This window comes from Camponotus vicinus, unplaced genomic scaffold (genome assembly GCF_025532165.1).
Source record: "Camponotus vicinus isolate PSW18456_S1 unplaced genomic scaffold, iyCamVici1.0 SCAF_11, whole genome shotgun sequence".
NCBI lineage: Eukaryota > Metazoa > Arthropoda > Insecta > Hymenoptera > Formicidae > Camponotus > Camponotus vicinus.
In genome coordinates this window covers 17,442,269-17,461,411 of record NW_028141947.1, presented here as the reverse complement: position 1 = coordinate 17,461,411, position 19,143 = coordinate 17,442,269, and the positions used below count along the sequence as shown (strand labels likewise).

Below are 19,143 nucleotides of genomic sequence, written 5' to 3'. Positions count from 1 at the left end.
ACAAAGAGCGACCTGATTGACAAAGTTATAATCGCGATGCACGCATACATGTATCATATCCTTAATAGATTGATCTTTATTACATGACATTTATTTTCATCAGTTGTTTGCATCTAATAATCAATCTGTAGAAAATATTCCGAGGCTAAAAACGCGAAAATTGAGTTATTTGAATAAAAAAAATGAATATGAAAAAAATGTAAAGAAAAAGCGTACAAATATTCCAAATTTTACATAATATGATTAACTTTATTTCATTATATTATTCGCTTTAATTTTTAATTTAATCTTGTGCTGATTTTCGTTGCACAATCTTCATCTCGTTAAATATACTTGATCAGGCTACGCAAAAAAGAAGTCGTTATCACGTCAAGTTAACACGGCTGCGACGATGGTGATCTCGCGTTATATATTTTGCGCTCGATCGTATATTTATCCGCATTTCTCTCGGCGGGTATGCGGCCGACAAGGCCGTTGCTACATTTGGGTCAATCATAATCCAAGCACCCGGCGCGAAAACTGGATACCATTCGCGAACGACTGCCGTGCTTCGAGAGCGCGTCCGAGAAGGCGATCGAGGCAAGGTGAACGGGCGAGGGAACGGGCATGTTCTTCGGCTCGTTGCTGAATTAAGTTCGTAAGCGACGACGATATCACATTTGTTCCCATTGGGAAAATCTCCTATTCACGTCCCTTTATTAAATCGGCACGAAATAGGTGTCTGTGAAGCTGGCACGACAATCTACGAATTATAAAAAAATACTAAGAGTTCTGATAGCACTTTTCATAGTTCTATAGTTCCTGATAAAAATTAAAAAGAGTTCCGCATTCCTTATATTAAAAAATCGAAATCGAAAAAATGTCGTGCTAACTTCGCGAATCTAGCACGACACTCTTTCCTCTAAAGTACCAAAACGTGTTGAATATTATTATTTTTAGCAAGAGTTCCCGATAGTTCTGTTCAAGTTCAGCCTATATATGCAATTTCAGATCGATATTTCAAAAATTAATAATTTTTAAACAATTTTTAAGATTCTCGCCCAGCACGACATTCTCCCTCTAAAGTACTAAACCGCGTTGAAAATTATTATTTCTAATAACAGTTCTCGATAATTCTGCCATAGTTCAGTCTACATATGCAATTTCAGACCGATATTTCAATAATTAATAATTTTTTACGAATTTTTAATGTCCTCGACCAGCACGACACTTAGTAAAAATGTGTCGTGCTGATGATTTTCCGTAGTTTTAACGGCAGTTTTCGACAGTTCTATATAAATTATATCTTTTAGAAACATTTTTACGCAGAGTTTCGGCCGATTATTATTTTTTAAATAATTTTTTACAATAATCCAGCACGACATTCTTCCTCTAAAGTACTAAGACACGTTGAATATTATTATTTTTAGCAAGAGTTCCCATTAGTACTGCTATGGTTCAGCCTATATATGCAGTTTTAGGTCGATATTTCAATAATTAATAATTTTTAACGAATTTTTAATGTTCTTGACCAGCACGACACTTAGTAAAAATGTGTCGTGCTGATGATTTTCTGTAATTTTAACGGCAGTTCTCGACAGTTCTATAAAAGTTCTATCCTTTAGAAACATTTATACGTAGAGTTCCGACCGTTTATTATTTCATAAATAATTTTTTACAATTATATTATTAATTGTTGGAATATCGACCTAAAATTGTATATATAGGCTGAATTATAGCAGAATTATCGAAAACTCTTGCTAAAAATAATAATGTTCAACGCATTTTAATAATTTAGAGGCAGAGTGTCATGCTGGGTTATTGTAAAAAATTATTTAAAAAATAGTAATCGGTCGGACTCCGCGTAAAAATGTTTCTAAAGGATAGACCTTATATAGAACTGTCCAGAACTGCCGCTAAAACTACGGAAAATCATCAGCACAAAACATTTTCACTAAGTGTCGTGCTGGTCGAGGACAAAAATTCGTAAAAAATTATTAATTATTGAAATATCGGTCAGAAATTGCATATATAGGCTGAACTATAGCAGAACGATCGGGAACTCTTGCTAAAAATAATAATATTCAACGCATCTTAGTACTTTAGAGGGAGAGTGTCGTGCTGGATAATAATAAAAAATTGTTTAAAAAATATTAAACGGTCGGAACTCTGCGTAAAAACGTTTTCAAAGAATAAAACTTTTATATAACTGTCGAGAACTGTCGTTAAAACTACGGAAAATCATCAGCACGACACATTTTTACTAAGTGTCGTGCTGGTCGAGGACATTAAAAATTCGTTAAAAATTATTAATTATTGAAATATCGGTCTAAAATTGCATATATATGCTGAACTATAGCAGAACTATCAAGAACTGTTATTAGAAATAATAATTTTCAACGCGGTTTAGTACTTTAGAGAGAGAATGTCGTGCTGGGCAAGAATCTTAAAAATTGTTTAAAAATTATTAATTTTTGAAATATCGATCTGAAATTGCATATATAGGCTGAACTTGAACACAACGATCGGGAACTATTGCTAAAAATAATAATATTCAACGCGTTTTGGTACTTTAGAGGAAAGAGTGTCGTGCTAGATTCGCGAAGTTAACACGACATTTTTTCGATTTCGATTTTTTAATATAAGGAATGCGGAACTCTTTTTAATTTTTATCAGGAACTATAGAACTATGAAAAGTGCTATCAGAACTCTTAGTATTTTTTTATAATTCGTAGATTGTCGTGCCAGCTTCACAGACACACGAAATAGGAAACGCTTGAATTATTTACACCTATTATTAACTCTGAATTTTCAATCGCTGACTTTGTAAAGCTGCGAGCCGCTTGAAAACAAACCGGAGCTGATCAAATAATTAATTTAAAAAGCAATCTATTATCTTCGATTCTCTTTCGAAAGAGAAAAACACTCGCAAATGAGCATCGCGAGGCAAAAACGAATTAATCGGAAACAAATGAAAATAAAGTGAGTTACGCGTATTAAATTCTGAATTTTAAAGATGATGTACTCGTTACTTCGCTTGATATACAAATTGATTGATTTATATAAGTGGAACTTTCGCGATAATTCTAGTTTGTAAAATAACACACAATTTTTTCATAATGGATTGCCGAATGACGCTGCTTCTTTCAAACGTCATTTAGCTTCGATATCTCGGACTGGAATTGAGCTCAATGAACAATTATGATGCGTACGTGTGTGAGTGCATTGTATGCGTGTGTATAGAAACAATCTATGCTGTGTCGCGTGGCTCGCGAGAAAAGAACGGAAAGGAGAGAAAGAGATAACGAATGCCGGGTTAAGCTCGGTTGTACGCACATGACAAGCCCGCGAACGACTCAGCGCCCATGCAATTCCGCTCGACGTCTAATTGATCGCGATTGAATGCGCGTCTCGTGACGAGACCGGTAATGTCGCATCCGAGACGCATTCGAGAAAAACGGCCGCCCTCGCATCGAAAATCGTCTCGCTTCCCGCACACGAAAGAACAATTCGTGATGTAATGTTTTCGCGACATGCAAACGATGTAGTTAGCAATCAACACTGATGGTAAAGCGATACCGAAAGAATAAAGTCTCGAATTAACATAATATGCTGTTTGTCCAGCAATAAAAGTCGATATTGTTCCTTAATAGCGTGTACGTCAATATTTTTCTGTACTTTTATATGCTTATTTTGATGTGTGATATTTTTTATATTTTTTTATAGCTTTTTTATATGAATTTTATCTGATTTTTTTACGATGGCATCTTCGATTCGATTTGTTCTTAAACGAAATATCTAGGCATAGATAATTCTTTCAACGATGAGCGTTAGTTATATTTCTAGGTGTACAAGGACTATATAAACTTATTTATATTAATTGCAAAGTCCATGACACAAAGGGAGAAAAATCTATAAAATGGCGGTTAAAAATAAGATGATAAATTTCAACCCACGAAGACTTGTATGAGATATGTGAAAGCACTATAAAGTTGTAACTTTGCATATATAGTAGTATGTTTTAAAAATTTAGTACGCCAATAAAACTCATCATAAAAAATATTTATGGAAAAACTAGAAAAAGCCTGGAGTTATATTTATGATTTTCCGCTAAAAATTTGTTGCACAAACTTTCAACCATATTATATTTTTTTGCCTGCCAAAATATCTCTTTCCGAAAAAGAAAATTTTAAAAATATGAAAAATTTTGTCATAAATATTGCCTTCTCATCAAAAAAATTATTATTTTTCTGTTTATTCTGCGGAAAAAGTAATTGCAACGTATTTGATTTTCCGACGAGGGCATTATTAGCGGCAAAATGCAATCGGGAAATTACATTCGATAAATGTGATTACGAGGCACATCATGATTTACAGTCATCTTCATCAACGATTGTCGGACAAATGCAGAGAAAGCGTATCCAGATATAAAGTGGATTAGTCCTAGTTTATTAGTCAGCGTGAGTCGCATTTATAAATAAGGTAAACTTGTCCGATGACATATAAATTGATGCCATTGAGTCTGGAGAGTCAAAGGGACACATGTTTGAAGAAAATAATTTTCGTCGATCTCACAAATTATGCTAACGCTTAAATAATGTTCACTCTACGATGTTCATTCTTATTAAGCTCTTCTTGTCAGACTCGAGAGTACAAGGAACTCAAGTCTAATATGCCACGTCTACGTTGTATTCAAACTAATATTTCTAAAAAATTATCGTGGCTAATTCGTAATTTATGATGGATGTCTTCTGAAAATTTGATTTTCCCACAAATTATTTCCCTAATCATACTTTCATAATCACACGTTTCACAGAGACTAACAAAGTTGTACGAAAATCGTTCTTAAATTTATATATGCCTATAAATCATCTTTAATATTTGAAAGTCAATACAATGATTTAAACAGAAATCGTTACGCTTGATATAAATGCTAATTAGGCCGAGTAGCCATTACGATTTGGCAGAATGTTCAATAGAAGAAGGTTGGTACGAGATAAAAAAACGACCTTGCTTCGTCGCTGTTCTTGCATCTTCCGCATGAGTGTTAACCGGGTTAATTAAGCTTATCGATGTCGTTCTGCACGACTTTGGTACCGTTACACTGTTCAAGGTCAGAGAAGAGGCTTTAACATAATCCGGATACTCGAGCAGCTCTTCGATGTCGGCTTTGCGATTTGTATTATTAACGAGGCGTAACGCGCGTATAACGGACCGTAAAATTTTGTCACTCGAATAAAATCACGAATCTACAATGTGCACGATAACATCTGCGATTCATTCGATTTCTCAACAATTAAAAAATTTGGATTATCGTTTTATAATTATATATTAGAGGTTTTTCTGGCAATTTGTTATAAAATCAAAATAAAGAATTTTTTTCAGGGACAGACACAGGCATTCAAGTGAAGGATATTGAATTACAGAATAAAGATGTCGATTATTTTGAGATAAGTCTACCATAGACCCCTCTAATTATCGAACAGAATAAATATCTCATATAGAAAGAAGTATCAGACGCAAGACAATGTATGTGAATAATTATCTCTCGTATTTCTACAGTTATTTTTATCGCTATTTTTTCATCGAACAAGCTCGATATCACTTGTCGAGAATTACGAGGAAAAATATAGAACATCTATAGACAGTCGAAACTTTATATCCGACGATCGGAGACTAGCATGATACGTAATCTGGACATAGAAGTACTCGAGATACAGAATCTACGTGATACGTCTTTAAAAAATTTTGAAATAATTATAATGGTTTGTAATGACGAGAATAAATGGGCCTTATCGGTAAAAATAATTGCAAATTAGGGAAACGTAAAAAAATTCAAGTAAGGTGAAAATAAATAAGCTGTTATTAAAGGTAGAAAATCCGTTATTAAAAAAGGCAGAAAATTTATTGTTAAAATTAAGACCAAGGATTCTGAAACACCCTTGTATGTTTACGTATTAACAAGAGCAAACGTGTGTATATTGATAAATGATCTATTTATACGGCAAAGGGAATCTGTGTCCGTGCTACGTAAATCTATATAAGCGCATATGCATCCGCCTGAGGCTCTGAACATGGCGGACTCTCTATCTCTGCATGACGCGCGATATACGATTGGATTTCCGTGACGTAAATCCGGTCGATTTTTGTGACAAAGCCGTGACGGATATATACGTAGTGCCTTTCAATCGGGGCAATATTCCGGGCGTCGAAAAACAGATCCAATGTCATCGACCGCCGAAACCGTACTCGTGCCGTAGCCGAGCCCTGTTCAAGGTCCAGCGATCCGATGACCTTAAATCATTGCCGATATACCGTACGATTGTCGCCGAGGGAATGGCAATAGCCGCAATGGTCGAGCGAGTACTTTACGAAGGATCGCCGTTGGGACACCATGAGTGAGTATTCCATTCGTAACTAACAGTATAAATCAGCGTTTAATATACCGTAAGATGAGGTCACATTAAGTCGACAGAGGTTACATTATTTGCACGCATGAGAAAAGTATCTTAGCACAGCATTCGTATAAAATAATTAAGAAACATCTTTTATATTAAACACGTATTAAAATTATCGTAGAATTAATTAGAGAATAATTATGACAATATCACACAAATGTCACATTATAATTATTTCACGATAATTATAAATTTTTTTATAATTATAAATATAAAAAATTATAAAATATTTTATAATTATAAAATAATTATAAAAAAGTAATTATTTTATTTAATATTGATCTAAAGATTAAAATAGACAGGAAGCTTTCACGTTTTCACGCTCGCGAGAGTCGATGAGTTATCGAACGGCCAAACATATTAATCCCTCCTCCGCGAGATAATTAACGGCGCGGTTATAATTTTCGATTGGTGCTAGTTGGACCACCGCAATCGTTAACGAACGAAGCCTGAATTATTTAGCATTTGTTGCGCGATAGGAAAATCCCTATCTTTGATAAGAACCTAACCGCGCCGTTAATTATCTCGCGGAGGAGGGATTAATATGTTTGGCCGTTCGATAACTCATCGACTCTCGCGAGCGTGAAAACGTGAAAGCTTCCTGTCAGTAGCGACGATAAAGCATCGGCGACCACCGCCAAGAGAAAATTCGAAAGCCGCCGCGGTCGTGAAAACCCGTTCGACCGAGTCATCGACTGTTCCATTCAGAAATCTGGTCTAGACGCGTATGAAAAAAAAAGAAGAGATCTACCAGACTCGTCGGCCTATTTATTAATATATGCATCTTCCGGCCGAATTAAATTCTGTACGATATGTTTCAATAGGCTCTTATAACAGACTTGTAAAAATGGACAAAATTTTAGTGTCCATAATAAAAAAATGTGAAAGAATATATTGAATATTCACAAGACCTATTATAAATTAATTAAATAAGCATGTGCTAAAAAATTTCCAAATAGGAAAATATCTTGCAAGTTTTAAATTTGTTGTATTAAATGATTGCCTAGATAATTATAATAAATTTAATTTCCTCAGATGCATTCAAATCTATTAAGTTGTTAAATTTGGACGACTTATAAAATTATTCGTAACAAAATTTAAGACGATAATTTATTGATAACTTGATATCCAGTTGCATCATGATTTTGTTTCTCCAAAAATTCTTTTTTTATATTATATGATATATCAAATTATAAATAAAATTCTATCTTGAATTTTATCGCGAATTATAATGATCTTTAGACGCTGTACGCATCGCGTCGACTGTCTTAATTTAGGGAAAGCATTAACGTTGATACAAAGCGATCACCCTGTACCATAGACGTCACGAAGCGATGTTTTGCGATACATGTGATATTATATCGGAGCAACATTTCGCTGTTTGTACGATATAAGAACGCGCATAACAGAGGCAGAGCGTATTCAAGGTATCTGGGACTCGCAAGAATAATAACGGTTCGATGAACCATGGATTAACTGCCGATTGAATAACAATCGACTTCAGAAGGAATGACTCACGGGAGTTCTCCTTAGTGTAACTAATTGTCTTCCAAACTCTCTTCTCGGTCTTAAGAATTGCGCTCGATTCCCAGACACCTCGAATACTTTCTTCCGTCTGCGAGCGTCGACCCATAGCTTTATAACATATTACGCGTGACGAGCACATGTCGATCGACCTACGAACGACAGCGAAACATTCCAGGCCTGGAGACAATGAGATATGATAGAACGATAATTCCGCCTGTCTGAGAGACCTTCTTAAGCGAATAACATATGTCTTTTCTCACTCATAAATATTTCTGCTTTGATTGTGAACTTAAATAACTCGAATTAACTCGATTAAATTTATTTTCGTATCTCTGATTTATTAATCGCAAACATTATTAGAAATATTAAAAATAAAAAAATTGAACATTTTTCCACGTATTTTTCTTTCCATTTTCTTTTATTCTTTTATCCATATTTGATAAAGCAATTAAAATTTTGTCCGTTACGTACGCGAGTGTGCCACATATATAATTCTCTTTATGACGAATAGATGCGACAAGTAAAAGTCCCGAAATAAACGACTTTTGCATGCAATTTATATTACACATTGTTGAGATTGCGAATTTAAATCGAAATGTAGTTACTTGGATTAGCACTAGTTACGTGAACTATAAAAAAAACTTTACACGAATCTTCCCCACATTAATCACTTTCCGTTATTTTTCAGCCACGGTCGATGGACGTGACTTTATATGCTGTCGTCGATGCATTTTCTTCGTAACAATTCAATATTGTGTTACGTAATAGGCAATTAGAGAATCACGGCGTCACGTAAAGAAAGTCCGTTTCCTGTCTCGTGAAACAAATTAAATTTACCGAGCAAATCAACAGAGTGGCGTTATGTCATCCCGCGTATAGTCTTCGATCAGCCACGGTCAGCCGTGAACGTATGTATTGCAAAGCACCCGGATGCACTCGTGACATTTTCAACCCCCGTTCGTTCGGTAAGAAAAGGTTCAAAGGTCGGGGAATGTCTGCGGCAGCGCTGTATATAACACGCGATATTTTAAAACGAGAAGATGTGGCGTCTTCCGAATCACTTTTAATTTACCAGCCCGTTCAACTCCGCTGAGCTTTCAACTGTATTTCTCGAGGAAGTTTCTAACGAAACCGATTACCGTTAATTAATTAGAAGCGAAGGATAGATAAGACCTTTAATATTTTTTTCTTGATATTTAATTTTCAGCGAGCGTAATTTTAGTTATAAAGTCTTTTTTATTTAAGCATTAATTTATTTGTAGCATTAATTATCTCGACAGAGTCTTAAAGAAATTTATGACAATTTAATTTCCAATTATTTAATTTATTAACTATAATTATTTAATTTATTAACTATAAAGTGTACAAGACTAATATTTATCGCCTCATATTCACGCTGAATATTAGAAAATCCTTAATTAAAAGTAATAGAAAACTGTGATTTACAGCGAACATATATACACTTCACAGTTAATCATTTCATAATTTGTAATAAAGAGCCTCTATTTTCAAATCTTGCGAGATTAATCCATCTCGCAAAGCGCATTCGTTGCGCTAAAGTCTTTCATTGTCTCCGAGGCGAGGATCGCGCGGTCGTTCGAGGCGAGGTATGCACAAAGGACGACGGTCCTCCGCGGTTGTTTGCGGAAGAAGATAGGTAGTCGTAATAAATCGGATTTCGGGCGGACTTACTTTGGAGTTTGTGACGTGGTCGGCCGGCACGGACTCGGGAACGGTTTGCAGGGTGCTCCGCATGCTAGCGGACATTGTAGGCCAGCCAGTTTCACTCCAGCCTCAGACCCTCGTCCTCCACCTCCAACGCTGTGTCGACGCACCCTCTTCTCCCCTCACGCCTGGAACAAAGGAAGAACGGCAACGTTGAGCCCGTGGGATTAAATAGACCGGCTTACTCCATCTCGACGAGCCCTTTAGGGACCTTTTCGGACCGATTAAAAGCGAGAACGTTACTCTTCGAACGAACGGCGCGATGCGATCGAAAGGTGAGATCATCTCTATGAGTCATATTAATGATTCAAGCGACGTAAAATATGATTGCAATGCCTACGGGAAAAGAACGAATCAAGCTGCAAATTATTCATCTACTTTCTCTCTTCTCGCTGAACAAGGTAAACGAGTAAAAGTTTGTTTTTTTCACATGTACACTTTGTGTAAATGTCCTATATATGTAAACGATAATTTTTCTGTTCGTGTTATTTAATTTGGAGAGTATTTAAAATATTTAGATATTATATTGGTAACTACTTTACAATATATATTATATTTCTAAGAATATTTGTATATTTCCATTTCAATTCTTTTCATTTTTTTACATTTTTAAATTAATATTTTTACGAAATATTATTATTACATATATTATTATTATTATTATTACATATATTTAATGTATTAATTTTATACGATAGTAATTTATTTTAATCGTATCTTCTTATTGCGAAATAAGTAATTCTCCAAAAAGCAATCATCTCCATAAATTTCCCGAGATTAGAGAGCAAATTCGCGATCGGTAAGATTATCTCGTTTTCACCCAATTTAGTCGAGCGCGAGATCGATAGCGGGTCCGATGCAGTCGCCGCTGATTGACGAAATGCGCGTCTTATTAATTGGTATGCACGGCAAACCGTGGGCTTCAATTAACCGCACGGCCGATGGTATCCGCGTATATGCGGTGCCGGCGGCACGCACGCATCACTTCACATACCAGTTGTCATCCGGCGACCGTTGCGCACGCATACATATGCATATGCGAGCGACGAAACCGTGAAATGTGACGTTACGCGCGCGCGAGATGGGTGTTTACGTACGGTAAGAAACGTACAATGTAAGTAATCAAAGGAAAATGCCGACCGCGAGTGAAAATGTCTCCGCGCTAACGAGTTTTTGCGATCGTCACGCACCGAGCGTGTCGCGTATATGGACGTCGCGATTATTATTAGCCGGATCGCGACATGTCACGTGCCACGTTGATTCGACATTCCGATCGCGCGACAACGTTTATATTCTTCCCGATTGACACAGATAGACGTTTTATATCGTCGATAACATATTTCCAAAGTTTCTTTAAATACGTTAAATAAACATTCTTTAAATATTTATATTCTCCCCCGCGGAACGTATGTTTACATTTGTACTAAATGATTACTCTCTAAATCTTCCGACTTGGTTTCCCCAAATATTATATTTATGGAAAGATCAATATTATACATGTGTATTTTAAATCGATCGTAAAACTTTACGAGAGGCACTATATCAATCGGTGACGAGCCGGTTGACAAATAATATTAGGTTATCCTCTCGATTTAAAGTTTTCACGCTGCCTTCACGTGCGGTTACGGTTGCCTGGAAAAGGGATAAAAAGAATGCGATCCTTCGCTTCGAAACAGGCCGAACTTTACGCAGGTAGGCGAGCGTGAATCATACCTTGTAGCAACGGATACGGACGGGATGTAACGTCGAACCAACTTGGGCTCTCTCTGGTGTGTCTGCTGACCCACGGCGGGCAAGATACACACATGCACGTACGTCTCGTTCGTATATTACGATTCTATTTATATATCGCGACAAGCGCGACCGTGTTTATGCGCAAAACACGCCACCGATGTCCATATCCCCCCGAGCCGCACGAGTCGGAAAAACAAATTTGACTTTGTAACGCGGCATTAGACACAATATTGAATATATGATTCGTTCGTGATTTATCTCGATAGCCGAACCGTGTGTACCGGTGAAGAAAAAAATGCGAGATTTACCGAAATTTTGCCACGCGACACAAATTATAATTCTGGTAAAAATATCTACAATCATAGCAAAAAAAGATTTAAAATTATCACCTTAGAGAAAAATAGACTCCCCGTTCTTTATTTATTGACGTCATCGATATGTATAATTAGAGTATCCGTTATTTTATAGCTTTATTAAACAATAAACTCCATTTTTCTCTAAGATTTATTTTGCCAGAAGTATTATATTAAACGAGAAGCTTTTTAATTGCGTGAAAATAAATCCGTTTTCATCATTTCTGTTCATTAAACAAGTAAAATGTTCGTGTAAAATGTATTAAACTTTGAAAAAGCACGTTTAATCGCGTTATATCTCATAAGATGTGAATGGAATCAATAGTTCTTATTCTCTCTCTCTTTTTCTTGTCTTGGATTTACTCAAAGTTTCTATCTAATCAAACGGAACAAGAGATCTGCGGAAATGATTGAAAGGAAGAAACGTCAGCACGACAGAAAAAAGAACGAAGGAAAAGATACGTATATATCGGACCTACGCTTATTCACGACAGTGATTTTCAGGCATTATATAAGTATTACGCAAAGATCTTTTGTGCAACATAGTACACGAAAATATTCTCTCACGTAAGATTAGTTATATATTTCACAATTAATTAATTTATTCAAATTGCGATTTAAAATTCAAAAATATATGACTATCGAATCATTAATAATGGCAAATAAAAATAAAAATATTTGATTTATACTTTTTTATCTCATAATACAATTTTTATTAATTGTGCAAATTCCTGTATGAAAAAATAATAAAAATTTATAAGAATAATTTATAATGTACTAAATTGAAGACACTGCTATCGCATCTTGCCACCATATAAAATTTTTGAAATTTTTGTTTGCCGATATTAGATTCGAAAATTGGGATCGTAATAATAAGTGGATCACTTTGTTCATTCGATGGTGTAAGTGTGCGCGCAGAATCGTATTTGGTTCGGTGAAACAAGATTGGCGAAAGTCGTTTCGGTATCGAGATTAATAATAAGATAGGTATTATCTCTTCGTATCTGACCGCAAGAGGACAATCAATACTGCAGACATGAATTTAACAATATACTTAATAATAAACTAGGTTTTCAATAGAAATTAATTGTATCTTATTTGTAGTTGTTTGTAGAACAACAATAAATGAAATACTTAATAAATTTTATTTGGACAACTTGACTTATTAAAAATATAGTGTCGAGTTATATAAGTCGATATTGCTATAAAATCAATTATATATCGAGCAAATCGCGAATTTATCAACTTTAATAAAAAAATTTATCCAGGAAACACACACACATATATATGATGATCTCTTTGAGATTATTGCACAGAAATTATATTCACCACATAATATTTTGGGAATAATATATGTATCATTTATTTCTTTAATCGAAAAGATACAATTTGAAAAAGATACAATTAATTAATAATTAATTGAGACGATTATTTTCGATTTTTTATTCAGCGTCTTTGTTTATATAAGGATTTATTATCAATTGTTTCGTGATGAATATGCGCGTGACAATGTTTCGCGAAAAATAATCAGTAAAAACAATATTTACGCAATTTTTCTCCTCTCTATTTCTCGAGTAATAATCGCACCGCTCATAGAAAGTGACGAATAATAAATTAATGCGGGGGCGGAAAAAGGAGGAGAGGGGACGTCCGAGAAAGTGAGATGGTCTCTCTATGATATATTTTATGTACATCTTGTGCAGCGACACGTGACCAAGAAATTAAAAAAGAAAGTATGAAAAAAACGATATTTACTTTTCTAAGCTAAGAGAATCCATTTGTTAAATTAAGAAATAATTATCCCAATTATATATATATATATATTCAATACAAAAAATATTTAAATTGTATGACATGAAAACATAATTATCCAGTTTGAAGAAAATCATCATTAAATATTAAATTGCTAGATATGGAAATAAATTTCATTAAGTCGAAAACATATTCAGACCTAATCTGGGGAGTGAGTTCAAAGAGGAATTAATATGTTTGTGAGAAGAACGTGATGTTATTTCTATCAAACACATGTAAATAGCGAGAAACGGCGAAAATAACGATGAACCGAATGTAAGTATGGATAAGCGAAATAACGGCCCCCGCAACCGTAAAGTTTGCGAGAACTAGGTAAGCATCTCTTTACAAGCGCGCGCGAGAGTTGCTCCGCAATTAAACGTAATTAAATACGACAACTTGACACGTTACGTAAAAGCACTTCCGAGAATCGTTAACACATTCGGATCTCAAATTTCATGTCGGGTAAAATACAGTCGACCGCATCTTTTCGACACAATCACGACGATAGCGTATCATGCACCCTTTTGTGAAGCCTCGAGGTATCGGCCATAAAGTCGTAAGAAGTCGACGCACTTCCGCCTTTGATCGGTGATCGCTCGACTGGCGGAAAGGCTCAATATCCAGAACATGGAGTATAAAATATTTTAAAGACACGTTTTATACTCGTTTAGTATACATCGTATATGTATCGTCGACTAGATTCAAAAATTATCACCAATAAGATTTTAACGACAGACAGATTTTTACAGACTCCAGTTTATTTTTCTAACCAATTTTTGAATGAATATAATAGCACGAAATTTTTGCTAAATTTAAAGTTGTATATTTTCTTAAAAAGAAAAAATTTAATTTTACAATTTTACTGAACAGTTACTTCAACATATGTTACAATTATAATAATCGTAATTAGATTATATCTTTGAAAATAACGTTTTAACAGAGCAACTGTCCTAATATTTTTTCCTCTATTAATATTTGCATCAAGGAATCATGTGCGTGAATGCGAATTCGCGTTTGATTAAGAAGACGCTATTATGCTGGCGTATCTCCTAGATTAAGCGTAACGAAATCTCGACCACAGGGAAGGATTACGCGGCGAGAATCGCGGAAATGCGTGCTCACGCGGAGGCTAACGTTCGTACAGCGTACAATGACGTAAACGGCCGTTTGATAGATGGCCGTAGGCGATGTCGGTGATAACAGCTGCAGGACATCGCGGGACGAATTGTCACGGCGTCGAGAAAATGTTCGAGACGACGGTTTGTTTCGCTACGAACAGGTGTTTCGAATATAATTTCGTTTCTCGCAGCCACCTGCGAGACATTAACCGCTAATTATAGGGTGAACTCGCGAACGCGCAAATTTCGAAAAAATACGGAAATACTTGAGCGGACGAAGGCTACATGTAATAATTTTTAAAAATTACTGTACAAAACTGATGGCTCGTATCTTCTCTTTTTCGACAAAATCAATAATTATAAAATATTGTAATTACATATATTATGTATATGTTGAAAGATGGAAAAATTGCAAAAAAATTGCAGTTAATGATAGGATGTGTAATTATACACACGTGTTATGACGAAAACCATCAAGTATAATATTAATTCTTCTTTTCATCGTTTGAGAATAACGTATAACGATAAATGATAAAACTTATAATTCGCAGAACGATCGATTGTTCCAATTAAAATATATTCGTTATCAAAGAGAGAAAAAGTTATTTGCGTTCCTCTTGGCATTCAAACATTCATGTAATATAATTTTAAGTAAGTGTTCTCTGAGAGAAGGAGAGAGAGATCAATATTGTATCATTTTTTAATCATTTAAACTACGATGTGGATCAGACTTGGAGCACCTGTAGAACGTTAAAAAATCGCGCAAAGATAAAAAGCCCGCGATAACAGCGCGCTCACAGGTGCGAGCAGAAATCTAGGATATTCGAAGTCACGCGAAATTAGGTCCTAGACCGTCCCTACGAACTGGGTCATCGGTACACGCGCAGTTAAAACTTACGGCCAGGAGCGGCCACAGGTTTCGCAGAAACTAGCGCAAGATTCGAAAATGTGGAATCTTTCGCCATTTTTCCCATTCAAGTATCTCATTTGATAAGATTTAATGTAAATATTTGCTTCTATATCAAATTTTTATTAAATCTTATTTCATTAAATTCCGACTCAATTAATGATTTAAATATAATTGTCAATCAATTCTTGATCAAATAATTTTATGTCTCCTTGATATTTATATTTTTCTAATAAATACACTGAGAAAAAAAAGTTGTTAACTTGACCAAACCGTTCAACTAAATTATTATTTTATTAATTGAAATATTTAATTATTTAAATTAAATAATACATATTAAATCTAACATGATCTTTTAACTTAAATATTTAAATATTTCAATTAAAAAAATAATAATTTAGTTGAACGGTTTGGTCGAGTTAACAACTTTTTTTTCTCAGTGTATCAATTAATTACTTTCATTCATTTTTCCAATTTGTTAGGCTTTCATTTTTTTCTTTATTGTTCGAAAAATATTGATATATCGTTAAGCACTATATTTTATACTTTGTTAGTAATTGTCGGCATCAAATATAGATATACCAATAATTTTTCTTTTATCACGCCGGCTGTTAAACGCGTTCGCGATCTACATGTCAACAAGCGCCGTTATCAGGCTATTCCGTTTGCCGGTTCCGCTGTGTCAAACGATGTACGTTTCTCAAGCAATTCCCGGCTTTCTGACGATGGACAAAACTACGATAGCATACAACGAGGAAATGTATTACATAAAGCTAGAAGCCCGGTTTCCATAATATAATCCAAGAATAAATCGTCGCCGAGCGACGAATCTTCACGCGTTAAGAAGATTACTCTCTATTCGCATCTCTACGATGTCATCGATCCTAAAAGCGTGCTTTGTATATTTAGTCAAAGTAAACGATAAATCAATTGACATTTCATAGTGTATAGAATAAGTCTATCAAGTGTAAAGTTATAGCAAATGTTCAAATGTCGAGACGAGACATTTCGATATTTTACGAGATGTTTGGAAAAAGTCATATATATTTTTTTATTGTATTATATTTTTCATTTTATATGAGATTTTTGCGAATATAATTAAAAAATTAATAACATTATATTTGTAACAGAAACTTCGCGAGATGTAAATGTAATTTAAGCGTGAAAAATATTTTCTACATAGTTAAATTCAACACTTGATATCATAATGATATTATTATATATGTATATTAATAATTTATTATAATACAATGAGTTAAAATTAATATCGAAATTTATATATTTTATATCTGATGCATATTTTTTAAATATTACATAAATAATTTTGAAAAAGATACACTATTTTATTTAATAAAATATCTAAAAAAAATAAAAAAAAAATCGATTGCACGTGATAAGAAAGATATGATTGATACTTTAATACATCCAAGAATTTGTTTGTTTATTGATCGAATTCTTTTATTTTCTTTATTAAATGCAAGTATGAACGGAACAAGGTCACGGTTTTGTTAATCGAAGTTAGATGACCTAAGTTGTGCCACAAACTCCCTATGTCGATACGAAGCAATCGCAGCAATATAATTATCGCGATTGCTTTGTGTTGTACGACACCTGCAGGGGACGCAGCTTTAAAGAGTTCTTCCGGCGGTTTGTATGTGTGTGTCATTAGGTTGTATCATTAGAAGAACAATGACGATGTAACGCGAGCGGCGTCGCGTATCACACACGATGTTCGTGAAAGTATAAAAGGCAATTAAAGTAGAACGTAAGGTGCGCGGAGTATGAAGCAAGGAATATGTATTTCCTAATAGTAAAATTCATCTTTTGTATAATTATCAATAAAATAGTCGTTTTTATGCAAAAATGTTCAACGTAAGATACATATTATTTATCAATTTCAAAATTATTATCTTTCTCTTTAGTGAAATTTTATTTTATATAATTTCTCCCTCCTTCCTTTCCTCTCTTAAAATTATGATCAAAAATAGTAACAGCGATATTCTATATTCAATTGCAATTTATATATGAATTAAATTCTTAATTGCTGTATCAACAATACAATCGTGGTGTAAACAAGTTTTTTTTTTATCAAGACACGCATCACTGAGCCTACGCGATATTGAAGATAATATCGATGCTTTAGTATGCTATAAAATTAAGTATCGATACTTGGATAATAAATATAGATCGTCGTAGAATTTTTTTATGATCGGCGGATACCCAATAAGACATTGTTACTAGGAGGTAAATTTTTTCACGATCAACCTAGGAAGTCAGTAAGTATTGTACCCTTTCGAGAGAAGAGAAAGAAATGGATGGAGAGAAACGAATGATAAAAAAAAACTGTTTTGATCGGCTAGAGTGGCCGATGTTGTTACACGTCGACTACGAGGAAATGGGCGGTCATGAAAATGTTTCCGTGAGTCATTCAAGGGGACGACAACACCGTTGCCATAATAGAAACTTTTTGTAATAACGAATTTCTGATAGAATAAGTATCACAAAGTCACGTATATTCTGAATGACAATACGAGCGTGAAATTTGGCAAAGCGGATTTAGATAAAAATGTTATCTTAAAATGAGAAAACATTTTTATAAAAAATTTGTTCTTTCTCTTTTTCAAAATTAAAATTATAGATTTTCGTTTAGCATGAATTCGGGGGAATTCAAAATTCGTATTAAGAGACACAATTTTGTCTAATACATAATTACGATTTCCTAGATTTGATTAAACCTTTAGAGTATTTTTATAAGCGTGCAAAGTGTTTTATTTTTTACACAACTCTGCGAAACTACGTCACCATGCATCGATTATACGATAATCATTGTTGAGCGTCAATGCGTAAACAATAGCACAGGAGTGAACTGTCTAAACCAGTACTTTCTAGATAATTATGGATAATGAGAGAGAGAGAGAGAAGCGACTGCAATTTATTCTTTATCGTTGACACATTTCGATGCACATCGTGACGCTTCGATACCTCTGCTATGTGGCTGAAATCTGTTTTATAACATATTATTATTAATGTTTCGAAACGTGATCGTTCAACGCACTCGTAGAGTTTGCTCTAATTTCATTTTTTAATTTTAATGTTACAATATTAATCACACACATAAATTGCAGTTGAATATAAAGCGCTCTTTGCTATCGTTACCTTTCCCTCGTAGTTTAAGAATTGAAAATTAAAATAAAGTTTCACTTTTTACAAAGAGCAATAATAATTTTAAAATTCATAAACCAGTATTTTTATATTCTTAATAAGTTAATAAATTAAGTTTCGCATAAAAATGACAAAAAAATTATATACAATTTTAATTGTAATATATTTAACATTAATTGCAACTATATTATTAATATATTACTGTTAAGTAGGCAGATAGATTAAAATACCACAAAAATTATTAAAGTATCTATATGTATATATAAGATGCTCCAAAATATTCAATAATTTTCATGGCAGTTTTTTTTATTTGTTATCTCAATTATTGGAAAAATAGTATGAATGTGTCGAAATGAAACGTGTCAAAGAAGCGTCTCGTTTAAAAA

General features: G+C 34.1%; 1 protein-coding gene across 2 annotated transcripts in view; it reads right to left on the bottom strand.

Moving 5' to 3' along the window:
* The window catches only part of LOC145961583 (serine/threonine-protein kinase MARK2), a 103,437-nt gene that overhangs the window by 81,323 nt on the left and 2,971 nt on the right, over nt 1–19,143 (bottom strand). Inside the window, exon 2 of one of the 2 annotated variants that reach the window (XM_083081937.1) lies at nt 9,657–9,817. In XM_083081937.1, coding sequence (XP_082938063.1) covers nt 9,657–9,731 — 75 coding nt within the window. In that variant the 5' untranslated portion in view covers nt 9,732–9,817. Of the gene's footprint in view, nt 1–9,656; nt 9,818–19,143 lie in introns of those variants that run through there. The other variant, XM_083081924.1, reaches the window with a different exon arrangement.